This window comes from Salvia hispanica, chromosome 6 (assembly GCF_029641045.1).
Source record: "Salvia hispanica isolate PSC_SH4W2 chromosome 6, Shi_PSC_v1, whole genome shotgun sequence".
In the NCBI taxonomy this organism is placed as follows: domain Eukaryota; kingdom Viridiplantae; phylum Streptophyta; class Magnoliopsida; order Lamiales; family Lamiaceae; genus Salvia; species Salvia hispanica.
Genome location: NC_142697.1, coordinates 41528792 through 41547865, shown reverse-complemented (window position 1 = coordinate 41547865; position 19074 = coordinate 41528792). Strand labels below are relative to the sequence as shown.

General features: G+C 35.8%; 4 protein-coding genes across 4 annotated transcripts; 1 reads left to right on the top strand and 3 right to left on the bottom strand.

Annotated features, from left to right (window-relative positions):
* Positions 1-951: 951 nt before the first annotated feature.
* Positions 952-11051, bottom strand: LOC148923814 (sister chromatid cohesion protein SCC2-like). The gene is made up of 23 exons (XM_089061619.1): positions 11045-11051; positions 10541-10651; positions 9897-9990; positions 9594-9780; positions 9056-9484; positions 8459-8988; positions 8169-8379; positions 8041-8091; positions 7727-7885; positions 7487-7654; positions 6798-7097; positions 6137-6289; positions 5605-5774; positions 4981-5089; positions 4287-4454; positions 4100-4204; positions 3803-4033; positions 3425-3558; positions 3057-3350; positions 2611-2980; positions 2092-2184; positions 1899-2024; positions 952-1470 (listed from the first exon to the last, which is right to left on the bottom strand). The coding sequence occupies exons 1-23, from the start codon at positions 11049-11051 to the stop codon at positions 1234-1236; spliced, it is 4437 nt and encodes a 1478-aa protein (XP_088917745.1). The 3' UTR covers positions 952-1233.
* LOC125204831 (microtubule-destabilizing protein 60-like) lies at positions 10836-13100 on the top strand. Its single transcript, XM_048103572.2, has 6 exons — positions 10836-10886; positions 10973-11064; positions 11503-11622; positions 11909-12007; positions 12614-12673; positions 12760-13100. The coding sequence occupies exons 2-6, from the start codon at positions 11050-11052 to the stop codon at positions 12961-12963; spliced, it is 498 nt and encodes a 165-aa protein (XP_047959529.2). The 5' UTR covers positions 10836-10886; positions 10973-11049; the 3' UTR covers positions 12964-13100.
* Positions 13101-14437: 1337 nt separating this feature from the next.
* Positions 14438-16035, bottom strand: LOC125203584 (small ribosomal subunit protein eS19x-like). The gene is made up of 4 exons (XM_048101964.2): positions 15878-16035; positions 15351-15441; positions 14980-15163; positions 14438-14698 (listed from the first exon to the last, which is right to left on the bottom strand). The coding sequence occupies exons 1-4, from the start codon at positions 15959-15961 to the stop codon at positions 14623-14625; spliced, it is 435 nt and encodes a 144-aa protein (XP_047957921.2). The 5' UTR covers positions 15962-16035; the 3' UTR covers positions 14438-14622.
* A 1581-nt stretch (positions 16036-17616) lies between these two features.
* LOC125205139 (small ribosomal subunit protein eS19x) lies at positions 17617-19072 on the bottom strand. The gene is made up of 4 exons (XM_048103960.2): positions 18896-19072; positions 18378-18468; positions 18036-18219; positions 17617-17851 (listed from the first exon to the last, which is right to left on the bottom strand). Exons 1-4 carry the CDS (start codon positions 18977-18979, stop codon positions 17776-17778), a joined length of 435 nt encoding a protein of 144 aa, XP_047959917.1. The 5' UTR covers positions 18980-19072; the 3' UTR covers positions 17617-17775.
* Between the last annotated feature and the right edge of the window lie 2 nt (positions 19073-19074).

The window sequence follows — 19074 nt, the reverse complement described above, 5'->3', positions numbered from 1 at the left end:
CGAAGCTTTGGGGTTTCAGTTTGGGCTTCGGCCCATTATGGGGAAGTTAAACGGGATTTCAGTTTTAAGTGGCTCAAAGAGTTTTAAGTTTGTTGTTTTTTCTTTAAGGTTTCTTTTTCAAGATAAATCAACATACGTTTTTTTATTATTTTTAAAGAATATTACCACGTCTAAGAAATTTTTTTATTTTTTATCCATCCACCAAAAGTATTCTCATTTTAAATATGGTATTATCTCTCTAATAAGGCGGATTTCATTTTCCCTGTTATTATTACTTCAAACACTTTTTATATTTATCCTTCTCATCCTTTATTAATTTTGCATTTAAAATTTGTCTTATCCACTGTTAAAAATATTTTTATGGACATAGGTAGGAAGTAAATTGTTTCCCATTCATCTTGTGGTCATGTTGACTCGAATTCTCAATCTGTTTGATTAGAGAAAAATGTCCCATCTACTAAGATGATTTAAACAGTTAATTTAAACATCCCACTTTCATCTCCCAATAATAGTCTCTTTTTTTTTATTTTGATTTGTCCCATAAATTTAGTTCATCTCTATGTTTGGCAAAAAAACTTCTCCTATAAGGTGAGCCACATTAGTAACCAATAATACCAAATTACCAATCATTCTTTGTATTTTTCATACTTTACTCATTTCGAATTAATACTCTTGTCGTATCCCTATTTTATGGGTCAGAAGAAAGGAGTATATATCCAAATAAAGGGAAACTTTCTCTATAGAGAATAGGGAACTTGAGTATCCACTCCACTTGATTTGTTTTGACTTTGCTCTATTATATAACTTCTTCTGTATAGTGTTAATAATTATATGCTGTAAATAATTTTCGATAGGAATGCCAATGCTACAGGTACACACGATTCTGAATCAGGAGCCCAAGATTATTTTACTATTCAAAACAACTAAAAAAATGAGTATTACACAAACAAATGATAAAGGGAGATGACTTCATTATGAGATTATATCAACATAATGTACAACTGCCATCGCCCTAAACAAACAAAAATTTCCCCATGTTCCCTAGGGATAGAGTAACAAATTTCAATTTCCCTATTCTATAGTAATATTCTTCTTGTAGTAACAAAATAACTACTATGAACAGATGAACACTAATTATGATCAATAGGGCTGTTTTCAATCTAGGGAACTTCTAAACTTTCGCTCCACTCCCATTCTATGAGCTGTACATGTTAGCTTTTACCTGTTAAGTACTTACAACTGTTGTCGCTGCCTCGTTCTCATGTAACTACCTCTCTTGCCGGCACTCTTGTTCATCCTGCCCACACTGTTACCCCAATCTTCATCATCATAGCCTTCTTCATCATCCATATCTGCCATTCGGACAGCCTTCCCTCGTCTTGCACTCGTGGAGGGTGGCCGTTTCCTCTTGATGTTTGCTGAGTAGGTTGAATAGTCAACCGTGTCTTCCCTCAAGGCATTCTTGAATTCCTGAGAAGAAAACAATTTATTTTAAAAGGCATTTTGTTAAGTACAAACAATTTACTAAACAGAGTTGTGAGAAAAATACAAAACCAAAAATCCAGTGTAATAGGAGTACAAAATTATATATACATTGATTCTACTAATATTCAGAAATCGCATCTATATGTGATACTGTAACTTATTTATTGTTATCTTTGCAATGCATATCTATATATTCCCTATTGTTAAGTATAGAAATTTATACCACAATTAACAAAAATATAAAGCTGGAGAAAATTGAAAACCTAATAATGGAGTTTCGACATATAGAAATAAGTCCAATAACGTATTCTACATTAAAGAGCCCATGTTAATGACGGACACAAAGCATGATCATGTGTCTGACAATCATGGTTAGACAAGTCACAAAAGTATACCATGAGAACTTAAATCACCTGATATCTCCGCATGACGTCTTCGTATGTGTTGGGAGGGTCAATATTAATATCACTGATAGTGAATGGAATATTCTGCCGTCCTAAACTTTCGCCTGGTTTAACCGGTTCAGTAGGAGAAAATGCCTAATAAAAAGTAAGACTGAGTTAATGATATTCATCCAAATAAGAATCTGAAGAAAGCACTAATTACCTGGCATCGGATATCATCTAGGCCATAAACAATCTTCAAGTGCCTCTTGAGCTTTAAAAGCAGTTGCAGTGCTCCAGCTGCTAGAAAGTTGGCCTGAGAAACCCATAGTCAAGTTAAGCTACTTGAAGAACATAATCGTTCAATAAAAGCATCCCCACAATATTCTAATTCAACAAATGAGCAAAATGCTAGAGATGATAAATTGGTAATCAAGTGTGATCAAATGTGGGACAGATGAGACATATTTTAATATTCCAAAAATTAACAATCGCATTTGTTGCTACTATGATATCCTGAACGAGGGAATATATATTACACCAAATAGAGGGATTAATCAAGCTTCCTATGCTGATCTCTCCCATAGCCGTTTCTCCAACCAAATAGGAATAAAGTTTGATAAATATTAAACACTACTCTATTTCTCACAATTATGAATATTTTTCCTTGCACCAAGTAGCTGGATAGGACAATTGCAACAAATCATTTCTTGGAAACACACTGGGTTAAACTGAAACGTACCTGGATTTTCTGAAAATCACTTGCAGAGATGGTATAGGGATCTCTCGAGGGTATGGGATTTGTATTTGGATCCTTACATGATTCTTCCCCATAAAGATGATTCGGTAACTCCATGGGTAGTGTCAGGTTCCCCTCAGTTGCCATGTTTCTTTCACTACCAGGGTTTGTAGTGCTACCAAGTTGAGCGGCTTGTACCATCCCATTCCCATTGGTTTTATGAACATTTCCTTGTAATAAATGCAAAAAGTCCTTAATGTTTGATTCTACTGCCCCCGAGCTAACTTGTACCACTCGGTTTATAGTATAGATCAAATAAAGAGGCTCATCAGGTAATGTGAAAGGTAGTAGAGCAAGAATCTCTGCGCAATACCTGCAAAAGAGGGAAAGCAATCTCAGAAAACAAAAATTATAAGTGGTACCAACTTAGGTAGGCTGACTGTGCTTACATTAGAAACGGTATCACAGAATCACTGCAGGTCGGTGTTTCAAATTTGTGTACAATGGAGGACATGAATCTGTTTCTTGAAATACGATTTCCACGAATGAGCTTATAGATTCGAGCAACACCATGCCGCGCAAATGTTGAAGACCCAACATCTCCTTTTCCCTTAATATTGTTAAATAATTTGGCTGGGGACTTATTATTGGACATTTCAGGGAGATCTCCACTCATGGTACGAATGAAAATAAATGACAAATGAAGTCCATCACCAAGACGGCTTTCGCAGAAAGCTGGATACCTGAATCGTCACAACTATTAAGTTTGTGTAAGGACATCTAGAGCAAATACTAAATGTTACAGAGAATAACCTACTTCTCATTCATATTCATCAAGAGATGATGAGACAACTTTGCATTTACTTCCTCCGGATCTGTTTCAAGTGCAATGAGATACGGTACACAAGTAATAGGATGTACAAGACCTTGGCGCAGCACAATTTCAACAATCTGGAATCAGAAAAATGCAATCAGTAATCAAATAAATATTAGGAGAGATCCTATAATAATAGCCATTTATTTTGCACATAACACTTTGTAGACCAAACCGAGTAATAACTTAAGCTGTGGTTAGCCTATCAGGTCAACGAGCAGTTGGTCATCATAATGTCATATTTATTCAAAATTATTCGCCAACAAGTTGTTCAAAACCTTATGACTACCAGCTAGACAGGGCACATTGTTTGGCAAATACCTTGAGAGAAGCTTGACGGACATGTTCATTTGCATCCAGACATCTTGCTAAGATACTATTCCAATATAGCTGAACTATACCACCACAAATGTTAGTATCGCCAGCACCGGCAGCAACGGGGACACTGGTACCATCAGCAGATGGATTATTAACATCATTGCTAGCTTTATCTTTCTCCATTCGGCTTTCCGCATCCAGAAGATACTCGTACATGTTCTGTAGTGATTGCATCTGACAAAGAATGCAATGAGCATAATGCATAGAGAGAACAGGTGCATAGCTGTCACAAGATAGTACCTTCAGACGAACATCAGCACTGGTGGACAAAGTTGCCTCCAAAATTTTACCAACATCCTTTTGCAGCATACATTCAGGACAAGCAATAAAAACATAACCTAAAGCCTGCAGAATTAATACAACTAAAAGTCAAATTTAAAAAATTGTAAGGCAAGAGAATCTCAAAAGGCGGGTACTATGCTAATACCTGTAATGCCCTAACTTTAATGATGAAGTCTTCAGCCTGAAGATACTTTTTGAATAAGTTGATATTGCTTGCTACATCCATGTTTCTTGGGTTGAAAGCAGACATATCCAACAATGGGCTACCATAGCGTATCAACAACCCAAGACAAAACAGAGATCTACCTACTTGCTGAAATGAAAGGTATACATCACTTAAAACTTAATTTTTTCAGCAAAATGGAAATATTGTGAAAAAAGGAAGCATTGTAAGTTTGTAACTGAACGGAAACTAAATATGTTTAAACTAATTTCCTACTCCATTAGACAGCAACAGAGAGCATTATTAAAATAGACTACTCGATTGATTTTTAAAAAGGTCTCATCTAGGAGTGACATGCAAAGGAAGAGAAAAAACAAGCATACGAATACAGTTATCCAGCAGCATTAAGCAGTTGCAGTGCAGGATATCTTAATCTGCGGGCAAAGGAATCATTCCTCAACCCAAATTTGCATTCTGAATATAGAAAAAGGTTACAATATGCTCAACTGATAGAAGATTACACGAAGAGATGTTGCCTCTAAAGAGCAAAACACACTTATTTTTCAAATTGGCAGGACAAAAAAAATAGTTTTGTATAATCACTAAATACATGTCAAACAGTAGACAAGAGCAAGCCAAGAACCATAATAGTGAAATTTCTAAGAAGATTACTAACCTGCTTGTTATCAAACCCCAATGCATCCAGACGTTTGTAGAACAACTGGATAAGATACTGAATAACACTTGCACCTTTTCCTGATACTTTCCCCACAGAGCATAAACATCTACAGAACACAATACACAGATGAGCTAGTCATGAGCAAAAGAGACTCCGAGATTGACAAATCTTAGGATGGCACTAAAGAAGAACAAACGAGGGCTTGAGTGAATGTTGTATGGGAAGGCATCAGAAATCTAACATCAATTGATGGTATTTGAGAAGACCATAAATGGAGAATAAATATCTGACTGACCACCATGAGGAATGAGAGAGTTCCCTTTGAGAGATATCATGAAGAAAGCTAGAAAAAATTTAAGAATACGAAACAAAGCAACATAAAAGAACTTATAAGGAAAATGAAAAAAGTGGCAACCTTCTCTTAATATGGATTGGGGGTATAAGATGTAAATGAAAATCAATCCTAGTTATAAAAAAAATCCTTAAATCTCTGTTCATAATAAAAAAAATTATGCGGTTCTTGCAAAAGCATATTCACAAAAGTAGGACATAATTATTTAATCAAATGCATTGCTTAAAAACAGATGAAACTAACTATTATAAGAAAAGTAAGCACATTACTTTATGCAAGCGTGGACAACTGTCAGGAAAGAGTGTCGCACTATCATTTGTTTGAGGTCTTGTTCAAGTTCCTCCGCAACAGTCTCAGGAAGTTTCCGCAATAATGGCAAGACAGAATCAATTATAAACAATATGCTCTCCAGCATCTGAGCAGCCACTCGATTGTCAGACTGTAAGGGGAGAAGGAAAAGGGTCGCTTAACTTCATATCAAACTTTTGAAAACCTAATCCCACGTGAGAGTTCAACAAGAAAATCAAACAACCAAGACATAGTACGTGACATTCTAAGTATCGTGAATGCTTCAACAAATGAAGCAATACATGAGCACCAACACCACAATCTAATATTTATATCGTTAAAAAGGCTTGCATGCACAATGTAGAATCATAGTCATAACTGACAAGTTATTTTGGCAGAACCCACGCTTATACATGGAACTACAAGATTATATGACTGGACACATAAAACGGCTACAAGAATAATGTATTGTGGGAAATTAGTTTAGCCTAAAAATAGAACTCATTTAACTACCTGACTCTTCAAATATGGTTGTAGTGTGATAATAAACTGTGAAGGGTCAGAGGCTGGTGCACATAATGTAGGATCCACCAGACAGAATGAATGCAATAGAAGAATATACGGAAGCATGCGGACTTCTCCTTCCTCACTGTTTGTCTCAGCAACCTGGAATACAACAGAATTGTTATATGATTTGATGTGCACTTACGCAAGTTTCAGTTCAAGAATAGGGAATTCAAACAACTAATACACAAGGTCACCAAGTGCACGCACAACATTATTTAGTGTGTCAACTGATAGTTAGTGTCAGGGAATTAATAGTGCCATAAGAAATTAAGCTTTCAGACAAGGCCAACATAGACTTTCGGGAAAATCACTCTTGTCAAATTGTGCAGCAGTGAATGAGAAGTAAGTAAGACCACTCCGAGCAACCAAACACAGTTTAATTTTATGGACTTTCATATTTCCCTACTATGGTGGCTTCAAAAAAAAACTTTTAAATGTTTCATTTCAATTATATAATTCAACGAGTTGGACAAACTGAGGTTAATGGTCTTCACAGAGATACACTACAAGTCCAGGGACCACAAAGCAATGATAAGCGCTAAAGTACTTTTTGTATAAGGAACAAAAGTGTGTTACATCAATGAAGCACGTTCTGTGAAACCAATACCTGCAATGATTTTTCCAGCAGACACTTGCACATTAGCTCACAGCGCCTGCGTACGGATGAAAGTAATACAGGGTTTATGCCAGCAGCTTTAGCAGATTGGGGAAAGAAATCAAGGGCTAAGATTCTTTTAATGACAATAGCAAGGGGTTGGTGACTGGACATCCTTCTCAAAGTCTCAGCAACCTGTTCTGTCTTCTTAGTCACTTCTAGAGGAACCGAACTGTTATCTTTGAAAGTACGGTTTTGCCAACCAGAAGGCTCCTCAAACCAAAACTCATAAAATGTCTTGCAGACCAGGTCCTGCAGGAGGATCATACTAGTATCATACAAACCTTTTGAGTAAAATTATTTTTTCCTAAGGTGTAAAAAAAAAGCAACACTGAACTAACGCAGACTACACAAACAACAGCACATAAATTAGAAAACCACTGTTCAAAGTAATAAGCTTTTTGGTGGATATTGTCTATTCTTCAAGTAATTTTAGCACATCCTCCATTTAGCAAATATATATATAGGGAGTATTATATACTCGCTACAAAAAAATATGCATGCCAATTCCATGATTCCATCAGGTAGTATGCTAAATAAACAAGTAAAATTAATAGCATAAATATTCATCAGATAAAAAACATATAATTTATACAGTAAAGCCCTGGGCTTGAAAATAATTATGCACTTGAAACCAGTACCTGTATGCTGGATTCTTCATCATTGATACGAGAAATTATCGCCACAAAAGCAGTGGTGCTCTGTGAAAAGTCAGTGGAGGAGGTACACATATCCTTGATAATTTTAATAGCTCGTTTTCGGACACTTACTCCAGTATCCTTAATCCTCTCTGCTACCTTCTCAAAATACTAGAAGAAGAACCAGGTTAGAGCGCACAAGCAGACAAAAAAGCATGAAATATGCATAAGCATCCAAAGTACCTTTATACCAACATCAGGATGTGAAGCAATGTGCTTTCCAACAAGCTCAAGTGCTGCTTCTCTTACTGATATAGCAGAGTCACAAAACCTCCCTTCAATTGCCGTTTGCACAAGCTTGTTTCCCCATACCTCGGGATCTGCTTCTACGATAATACAAACCTGTTACGATTGACAAGTACTACAGAAGAAAGATGAGTCTCTTATGAAAAAAAACTATTCCATATATACTTAATACCAGGACAAATTCAAACATAGATGAAAACTGGAAAGGAGGAGGAAAGGAGAGTAGCTAATGCTAGTTATTCATGACATACCGGTCGCATTGCCTTAGCACGAATCACTGGTGAGTTCTCCCTCAGGCCAGCCTGGTAATAGGATCATATAGAAATAACTAATCAGTCTCAGACTCCTAAATAATCTAAGCAAGAGCAGTTTCACCCACCAAAAGCACTTGAAGTATCTTGTCAAATCCTCTAGCAAAGGAACTCTTTTGACCCAATGCCAGAGTAATTTTTTTCACTGAATCCCTTGTCAGAAGAGAAGAAAAACAAAACGTGTCTCGCAGAATTTCCCTTGATTTCATCCTCGCGAGGAAGTAGAGGAACTTTTGTGGAGAAGCGGGATCATCTTTATACCAAAGACAAAGATAAAACCTGCAAGTTAATATTTGCACAAAGTTATGGCACATAAAAATATTCAATTTTATAAAAAAAAAATGCTTTAGCAACGGACCAGCGCATAAAGAGGTTTAGTTCATCTGCAGACCCTGCATCCTGCAAATAATTTAGGAGCATTTGTTGAATAATCTCCTGTTTTGTTACTGAGAATGAAGCTCGGGAAGATTTTTTGGAAATACGATTTTGTTTCTGGTCATCCTTGGATTCGGACTCGCAATGCGTTTTTAACACAAGAAGTTGTTTCTCGCATAAGCAAACCTGACAATCAAAGGTTCGAGAAGAAACATCCTGCTCTCTTCCTCCTATACAATCAAGATGGAATGGCCTATGACAGCCTTGACATTCGAGACTAGACCTTTCAGCAGTTGAATCCAAACAAATAGCACAGACATCTCTCAGATAGCTAGGGTCACTATTTTCACCATCCATCAAGACCTGTACGATCCAAAACTTTTCATTCCTACACACTACCGCATCATGTTTTAACCTTGCAGCAATTGTACCGAGAAGGTCAATGGCCATTGTTCTGGCAGAAGTATCTTTTGATTTCGGCCCAGCATTCTGAAGTAGTAATACATACAGAACCTGCACAAACATTCTGTAAATATTGACAGACATGTGATCAATTCATAAATCCACTTTGAAAAAGTACCTCTAGAATAGGAGCTGAAGCTGGATACTCCGGTAAGTTCAGAGTAGTGAGCAAATCCATCACAAGATTTTCCATCATTGACTTCAATTCAGATGCATCCTGATTTTTTGTGCTTGTATACCGCTGAAGAATTCGACTCCAAAAGAGGCAGCATGAATCTGTAACTGCCTCATGACATTTAGAGGGGTAATCAGCATCAATAGAAATGTCCAGTGAAGGATTTCCAGGAGTTAGCCTCACGACTTCAGGAAGATTTGCACAATGATGAATCATTTGAATCAATAGAGCAGTGACTAACTGAATCTGCCTTTGTTCTTCATCCGGAAGATGATAAGTTCTTGGTACTCTTTTAGAAAGTGGCAGCTTTAGAAGTATTTGAATAGTTTCATCCATCATATATGTCCGATGCTGAGTGTACATATAATAAATCTGCACATCAAATTTGGAAGAAGAAAAATAGTGCAGATCAGTACAAGAAAGCAAGTATGAGGTTTCAGATGCAAACAGACTCAGAAACAAGGTGTGCAAACTTCATTACCCCACCAATTAAACTGATTGCTTTCAGCTGCAAAAGCTGGATATTATCCACCAAAAGAGTCTGTAAACTAGTTCGCACAAGTTGCAGAATGCAACTATCTGATAAGCGTTCTATCAACAACAGCTGCTTAACACAACTGACAATGGTACACAATTTCTGAACAATAATGTTTACTGTACCAGACATCCTGCCAAAATTTGAGGTACCACAAAGAAGGAAGAAAAAAGATAAGATAGTACATACAAATACAAACCCTGAATAATCAAAGCATTGTATTGGAAGCAAAATCACGCTACACAGTACCGGTTTGTTGTTGATTTTCTAACTCTTACACTCTTAGAAATTCGCCTCTTCTTACTGCTTGAGCCAAAATCCTCAACTTCATCATCTTCCTCATCTGATAATCAGAAATAAGAAATCATATCACATTAAGGGCTAAGGTTTTGTTTATTCCAGAACTACTCAAATTAAATTTTCCACTCTTTCTTCCATTTTATCCTCACATCAAACTTCTTTTTCAGAAGAACACAAACAAATAGGGAATCATATGACATCAACGACAAACAAAACTATGCTTATTCTAGAATTATTCATTATTTCTCACTCTTCCATTTATACATAGCCAAACACATGTCCTCCATGGTTTTATCACTGATGTAACATCACATCGAACTTCTCTCATAATAACTCAGATCATAACCAAGCTTAATATGAAAATTTTCATTTACTCTTTTAGAGCAAACATATGTTTGTAAATAAAAATTTGAGAACCAAATTGGCAAGCATGCTCCACTTGGAGAATGTAAGACCTGACAGCATGAAACTACGAGGAAAACATTTCCAGAGAAGTGACTACACTTTGACAAATCCACATATAATAAAACAGTAATGATGACTTCAGATTAATAAAATTAAAAGCAATTCGCAGAGAAAGCAGCATCACGTACCATCCAAATTATAATTGGGTTTGTGTAGGGCCCGATATGCTGGATCACATGCAAACATAACATCCAAAATTTGATGTCTTGAAAAATCCAAGATCCTTTCAATATATGTGCCTTTGCAGTAGTGTTGCAACCATGATTACATAGATATAGTTTAATGATGGAAGGTTAGTCAGTGTTATAACTCAGATATAGTTTAATGATTACATAGATAATGTTCCTTTGTGTATTATTTATCCTGTTTGGTTACATAGATAGTGTTCCAGTTTTGGGTCTCAACTAATATATGTGCCTTTGCAGTAGTGTTGCAACCATGACGACTGCTGGTGGTAAAAAAAGCAGGCGAAGTGTGAGAACTTTAGATCTTAACTTGTCTTATGTGGCCAATTGTTTCTAAATTTGTGGTGTTCTTATATTTTTTTTTCACATGTGCAGAGCACCGAATCAGCTGCAAATCGTACTAGAAGACTCTGGAAGAGAAGCAGCGGAAAGTAACCTCTCTAAAGCCTTTCATGCTTAGAACAGAGGTATATGTCTTCCACCATAGTCTGACTGATGGCTGCCTGCTACTATATGTAATTTGTAAAAGACTGAATGGTGGTAACTAAGCAGAGAGAGATGAAATTAAATTTGTTTTACTGTTAGAGGAGTCATCTTGTTGGGCTTCTTAACTAAATAACTAATTAATAAGTTCCTTGCACATATGCATTTTGATTCTTCATGCCAAGCAGATAATGGTGATAAAGGTTTGAGCATATTTTTGAGAAGCCAGTTGAGTTCTATAGTTAAGATGCTAAAAGTAGAGGCAACGGTTGAATCACTTGGTTCTATTTAAAGCAGGACTGAGTGTGATCATGAAATTGATTGCCTCTTAAAAAGATGCTTGATGTGTTCAGCCGATTGCTTTCCACTAATTGTTTGCATCTCTTTACATAACTCAAAAATTGGCAATTTCCCTACTGCAGGAAAGAGGAAAATGCAAGGAAGAAGTATTCCTGAAAAAGTTACAGCAGATGATTGAAGAAGAGGAGAAGATGAAGGTACCCATAGCGCAAGGTCTACCTTGGACAACAGACGAACCCGAGGTAAAGCTTTTATGGATATCTTTTGCTCAAAAGCATTGACAGCTTCACAGAGCTAATGATAGGCTAATGTTGGCATGGCATTATTGTTAAGAGGAACTCATATATATTAATGCTCTCAATATCATGTTTATAGGTTGTGTTACATTCTTGTATTAATATGTAGGTCAAGATCTAGCTATAGTTTTCTCGTGAATATGAAAGTTGTTTTCAGTCATGCTCAAAATATTTAGGCCATACACAACTTTCTGTTAACCATTCAATAAATCTGAACTTGTTATTATCTCAGTGTTTGGTGAAACCTCCAGTTAAAGAAGTCACAAGTCCAGTTGACCTCGTGTTGCACAGTGATGTGAGGGCTGTAGATCGATCTGAATTTGATCATCAGGTATTTTTATTGAATCAAACTGAAATCTATTAACTCAAGTTATGAATGCAAGCATGTTGATTGATATGGGTCCCAATCTTGTGTGCTTTCCATCTACAATATCGCAGTTCTTTGATTTTTATTGTTACTCCTTTTAATTGCATAAGGTATTTTCAAAACTCCATACTAATTATGATTAGATATCAATACTAGTGAATAATAGGTCTCATCCCTCTTCATATGTGCTTAGTTTGGGGTTGGTTTCTCTTGAACTAAAGTGAAATATAATGAACAAGTTATGAATGCAAACATGTTCTATAGACTATCTGTGCCAGTCTTTTGTGTCTTTCGTGTCTTCCTGAATTGCTGTACACATATCAAAATTCTTTGATTTCAAATGTCACACTTGGTTTGCCTCTAATTTTTCTTTGCTTGGTTTCTCTTGGACTAGAGTGACATAAAATGAACTCAAACTCAATGAAAGCAAACATGTTAAAAAGCTGATGTTTGCATATCACAGTCCTTCAATTTTAAATGCCATACTTGGTTTGCTTCTCCTTTTCTGTTCTTGGATATTTGAGTGTGTTTTCCTACAAAGAATGACCAAATTTTATTGTCTTTTTAAAGGTTGCAATGAAAATGAATATGGTTGAACAGTACCGGATGGAAAGAGAGAGACAACAGAAGGTAACTAACTACAGAACTACATTGCAAAACTGTCAGTCAATATGAAGCTATTCTCTTTGAGATTGTTAATTGTCCTGGTTTTGCAGGAGGCAGAAGAAGAAGAAATCCGGAGGCTGAGGAAGGAGCTCATTCCGAAAGCTCAACCCATGCCATATTTTGACAGGCCCTTTGTCCCCAGAAGGTCCGAGAAGAACCCCACCATACCCAAAGAGCCCAAGTTCAACTTACCTCAGCAGAAGAAGACCAAATGTAACTTGTCTTTAGATGACTTCGTAGCGCATTGCCAGTGAACACAAGCAAATAGGAATTCATCTTTCTTGGACATTCATTCCATCCGTTTGTATATGTTGCAATAATTTGTGAGAGGCTTGCAGTTTTGGGTGCTAAAAGATGATTGTTTGCTTGGCACAATGGTGTGCCAAATTTATTGATTTCTTCTTTCCTCCATTTCCTCTGATTCATCTTTAATCTTTCCCACATGTTTTCCTCTTTCTATCATATCTATATATACAAGAATTTTATATCATTTGATACTTCTCTCGTTCACTATATACACTATATCTATCATTTGAGGAGGATAGACAAACACCAAGTCACACAATTCGTTAGATTATAACATGACATATGGAAGGCGAAAAAGGACTAGAAAATATTTATGTTACATGCTGACGCTGTGACAGGATCTATCTTTGTTCACTTTGAGGAATAAATGGACTATTCATTGTTTTCGTTTTTATACATGGTACATTATCATATAAAAAAGTAATAGTAAATTTTGATCATAAACATATGACCAAAATGCGAATTTGGTTCAAAACATTCACTGTTGAAAAACAAGTCTATAACAACAGATAAAAATATGAAACTGCTGATACTTTTGTATAAACGTTTGTGGTGACATTAAGTGCATAGGAAAATAACATATAAAATTATTTCCATACAATCAAATTAATGTACTTGTTCTAAATCATGCAATAGTTGCATACACAAAAGGCATTTACTACAATATAATAAATAGTGTAAAATCTTAATGATCAACACACTTGACTCTATTCGAGAAATGATATGCTGGGCGATTGAATTTGAGCGACAGGTGAGCGCTTCCATTCCACGTCTGAAGATTCCTTTTTTATCTATAAATTTCTCTCTCAGTAACCTCTCTCCCTCCGTGAAGACCGCTCTCCATCATTTCTTTTCACATATACAACTTGGCAATTGCAACATCATTTTTTCATTCACAGCACCTGTATTTCTTTCCTTCAGGCTTAAATAATGTATCTATTCCTTCCCAAGCTTCTTGATATATTTGCTACCCCAATTTAATAATTTCATTGAAAATTTTAATCATCTTAACTAATTTCAATATAACTTTATTTTAGATCGCAGTTATTTGACCACCCATTTTTCACTCTCCAATAATGTTTTAATTTTCTTCATCACTATGGATGCTTAATATTGATAATAAACGCAAAAGTAAACAGCAGTTATTTGACCACCCATTTTTCACTCTCCAATAATGTTTTAATTTTCTTCATCACTATGGATGCTTAATATTGATAATAAACGCAAAAGTAAAAAGTTGTTTGACGTAGAATTAGGATTTGCGCTCATCGAGCACTCAAATTAGTCGCCTAGCATAACATTTCTCTACTCTATAATACTAACAAATAGTGTAAAATATTTATAACCGCACATCCAAAACAATCATTCATTTTTTTTATCAATTTTAGTCCATCAATAAAAATTACACAGAACCGGAGTAGCTGTTGCTAACTAGTAAATATATTAAGATGAAACTCAAACTCAAATGATCCAAGTACATCTCTTAGAAATTCAACAGCAAAAATTAATAGTAGTAAAAAAACGAAACATTTTAAACAAAAAATTGTTCAACCATATTCGCAATGAGGAAGTTCTCAACAGGCTAAAAACATAGCTAAAACATTAATTTATGGAGCAACAACAACAATTCTTCCAGCAACTTGATCGAGATCTCTTTGGCCGCTGGATGTGATCTTTCTCCCTCTGTTAAACAAATAATGCACAACAGAAAATTAGAAGATCACAAATAATGCAAGACACTCCATGTTGCAGAATTCAAAGTTGAACCACCAAAGATACAAAGGCACAATTAGGTATATGCTCTAGCACTGGATTATTTCATATTTCTGTATTTGCATTTACTATGCATAAAAAGATTTAGAACAAGTGACGGGGGAGAACTGGACTGTCTAGGTAGCCAGACTCTTCTGCTACAAGGGAGATTGCAAATAAGTGAAATCAAACAAAACTTGACATGCACTTACCCCCTTGAATCAACCTCAAGAATGTTCATGTTCTGTAGCTGCTGCAGAATGTGACGGGCAACGGCACCGCTGCTTTTGCCAAAATGGCGTGGACGGCTTCCATTCCTCTTGCTTCCGCCATAGATCCTACGGAAGGCACCAACTCCAAGACCTCCCCTCAGGTATACCTTTCTAGCCATGGAAGCTGCAAAATCAAACCACTTATTATCAAGACAGCATTGTGAAACAGAACACCTAGCTAAATACCGTAAGATGGTGAACCTATTAGTAACATGGTAGGAGTAGTAAATAATGGGTATAATTACCACAACTTCACAAAAACATGACTATGTAACAACAAAAATAAAGTTATATGTAGAGGAGGTAATTACCGGCCCTAATGTAATACCAGTCGGGATCGTAAGGGGCAAGTTCTTTCAACACACCAGTTTTCACGATATCAGTCCACTCGGGAAGCTCCATCTATAGTTAAAACAAATGATCAAATATGCTGCATAAGTATTCTTGAATCAAATTTGTAAACTATAAACAAAACTACGAACATTATCAATTTCGCTTCTCGAGAAATAAATATGCATCTCTTTAATAAAAGAGAATACTAGTACTATATTTACTCTACATCACAGTCTATACTATCTCACAGTGTCTCTCATCACACTTTATGTCCAGGGAAAGAGGTTTTCTAAAACCTACCAGCTACTAAAATAAAGCCTCCACATTGAATTCAATAAAAACGAATAATATTCAATAATTCCTTCAAGCATACAAATCACAACCTAAATTACGAAACAGATTAACGACAAGAAAAAAATACATAAATTATAAATATGAAGCATCAAACAAGAAAATTGGGATATGACATCTTAAATCGTCAAAAAGGTAGAAAAAAAAGATTAACCTTGCCGGAGCGCTTGAGGTGGGCGGCGTAAGCTTTGACGAACTCGTGTGGAGAGACGTCCTTAACATTTTTCGCGGTAGCCATCGTCGGTGAGATCTGAAAATCTGGAGCTGCAGCTCACAATACTAATCTCGGATTCGCAAGGGTTTAGGAAATTAGGGTTGTTCCACATATTATATTTCTTCCCTCTGTAAATATCGGCCCGCTTTCAGTTTGGGCTTCGGCCCATTTTGGGACGGCTTTTAGTTTTAAATGGCTCAAAACAGATTTAAATTATTTAATTTTAACTTAAGGTGTCTTTTTCAAGATAAATCAACAGGCGTTTTTTTAAAAAAAAAAAAGAAAAAAGAGATTTCATACTCTACCAAGTCTAAGAAAAATAGTTTAGTTCTTTTTTATTTCCGTTCCATCCATCAAAAATATTCTCTATCTATACATGGTACTACTATATTTAATGAGGTGGATTTCATTTTCTTTATTATCAATACTTCAAACATTTTTTTATATATATCACTCTCTATCCTTTTACCAATTTTGCATTTAAAATTTGTGTTGTCCAATGTTAAAAATATTGTTCATGGACATAGGTAGGAAGTGTAATAGTTTCTCATTCATATTGTGGTCATAATGACTCGAACTCTTGATCTATTGATTAAAAAAAAATGGCTCATCTACTAAGATGTATTTAAACCGTCGATAAATATACTCCACTCGTCTCCAAATAATAGTCTCTCTCTTTTTTCCATCTTTTGTTTGTCCTTATAAGGTGAGTCTCATAATCCAATAATACTCCAATAACATTTTCTTGGTAGTATTTCTCGTACTTTACCAATTTCGCATTAAAACTTTTGACGTTCCTTTAAGTCCCTACTAAGTCCCTACTTTTATGGTACAGTAGAAAGGAGTATAGATTCGGTTAGGGGGAAACTTTGCTCTATTAGAGAATAGGGAAACTTGAGTATCCAGTCCACTTGATTTGTTTCACTTTGCTCTATTATGTAACTTGTTCTGTATAGTGTTATTTCTAACATGCTTGTTATCAAACCCCAATGCGCCCAGTGAACACAAGCAAAGGTCTGAGAAGAACCCCACTATACCCAAAGAGCCCAAGTTCAACTTACCCAGAAGAAGACCAAATGTAACATGTCTTTAGATGACTTTCGTAGAAGAAGACCAAATGTAACATGTCTTTAGATGACTTTCGTAGCACATTACCAGTAAACACAAGCAAATAGTAATTCATCCTTCATGGTCATTCATTCGATCCGTTTGTATATGTTGCAATAATTTGTGAGAGGCAGTTTTGGGAGCTAAAAGATAATGTTTTGCTTGGCACAATGGTGTGTCAAAGTTATTGATTTCATCTTTCCTCCAATTCTTTTCAAATCATCTTCACCCACATGTTTTTCTCTTTCTATCATATCTATATACAAGAATTTTATCATTTGATACTTCTCTCGTTCACTATGTAAGTATATCTTTCATTTGATGAGGATAGACAGACACAAGTCACACAATACTAATCATAAAGTAAGATTAAAAACAAAGTACTTTACTTTGTTCTAAATCATGTTCGTTGCATAGAAAGTTACTACATTTAAAACATGAAGAAAACAAGACCTTATCTCTCAGATAAATATAATAAAAAAAAAACGAGCATTAAAAGACTACATCCCCAAACACAACCAATATTCATTTTTATCAATTTTAGCCACTCCATAAAAATCGGAATCGAGTAGTTGTGGAGGCTAACTAGATAATATATTAGGATAAAACTGAAATGATCCAAGTACACATCTGAAAATTCAAGAATCGTAAAGAAACACGAAACATTTCAAACAAAAATTTGTTCAACCATTTTCGCAATGAGGAAGTTTTCAATAGGCTAAAAGATTAATCTATGGAGCTACAACAACAATTCTTCCAGCAACTTGATCGAGATCTCTTTGGCCGCTGGATGTGATCTTTCTCCCTCTGTTAAACAAATAATGCACATCAGAAAAGATTATTTCATATTTCTGTACTTGCATTGTTACAATACATATAAAAGATTAGGAGTGACAAGGGATGACTGGACTCTAGGTAGCCAAGCACCACAAGTATACTACAAGTGAGGTTGCAAATAAGTGAAATCGAACAAAACTAGACAGGCACTTACCCCCTTGTATCAAGCTCGACAATGTTCATGTTCTGCAGCTGCTGCAGAATGTGACGTGCAACTGCACCGCTGCTTTTGCCGAAATGGCGTGGACGACTTCCATTCCTCTTGCTTCCGCCATAGATCCTACGGAAGGCACCAACTCCAAGACCTCCCCTCAAGTATACCTTTCTAGCCATGGAAGCTGCAAAATCAAACCGCTTATTATTAAGACAGCATTGTGAAACAGAACACCTAGATAATTACAACAAGATGATGAACCTATTGATAACATGGTACTTAATTATCAAATCGTTACAAAAACACACCAAATATAAAGTTTGATGTAGATGAGGAAATTACCAGCCCTAATGTAATACCAGTCAGGATCGTAAGGGGCAAGTTCTTTCAACACACCAGTTTTCACGATATCAGTCCACTCAGGAAGCTCCATCTATAGTAAAAACAAATGATCAAATATGCTGCATAAGTGTTCTTGAATCAAATTTGTAAACTGTAAACAACACTACGAAAATTATCAATTTTGCTTTTCGAGAAATAAATATGCATCTCTTAAATAAAACACAATATATTTTACTCTACACCACTGTCTATACTGACTCACTGTGTCTCTCATCACAATTTATATCCAGGAAAAGAGGATTTTTAAAACCTAGCAGCTAAATACTAACATAAAGCCTCCACACTGAATTGAATTAAAACGAATAATATTCAATCATTCCTTCAAGCATACAAATCACGACCCAAACCACACAACAGATTAACGACAAGAAAAAATACATAAAATTGAAGCATCAAACAAGAAAATTTGGGATATTACATCTTAAATCGTCAAAAAAAAACGTAGAAAAAAAATTAACCTTGCCGGAGCGCTTGAGGTGAGCTGCATAAGCTTTGACGAACTCGTGTGGAGAGACGTCCTTAACATTTTTCGCGGTAGCCATCGTCGGAGAGATCTGAAAATCTCGAGCTGCTGCGCTCAATACTACTCTCTGATGCGAGGATAGCTATGCAGGAAGCGAGGGTTTTTGAAAATTAG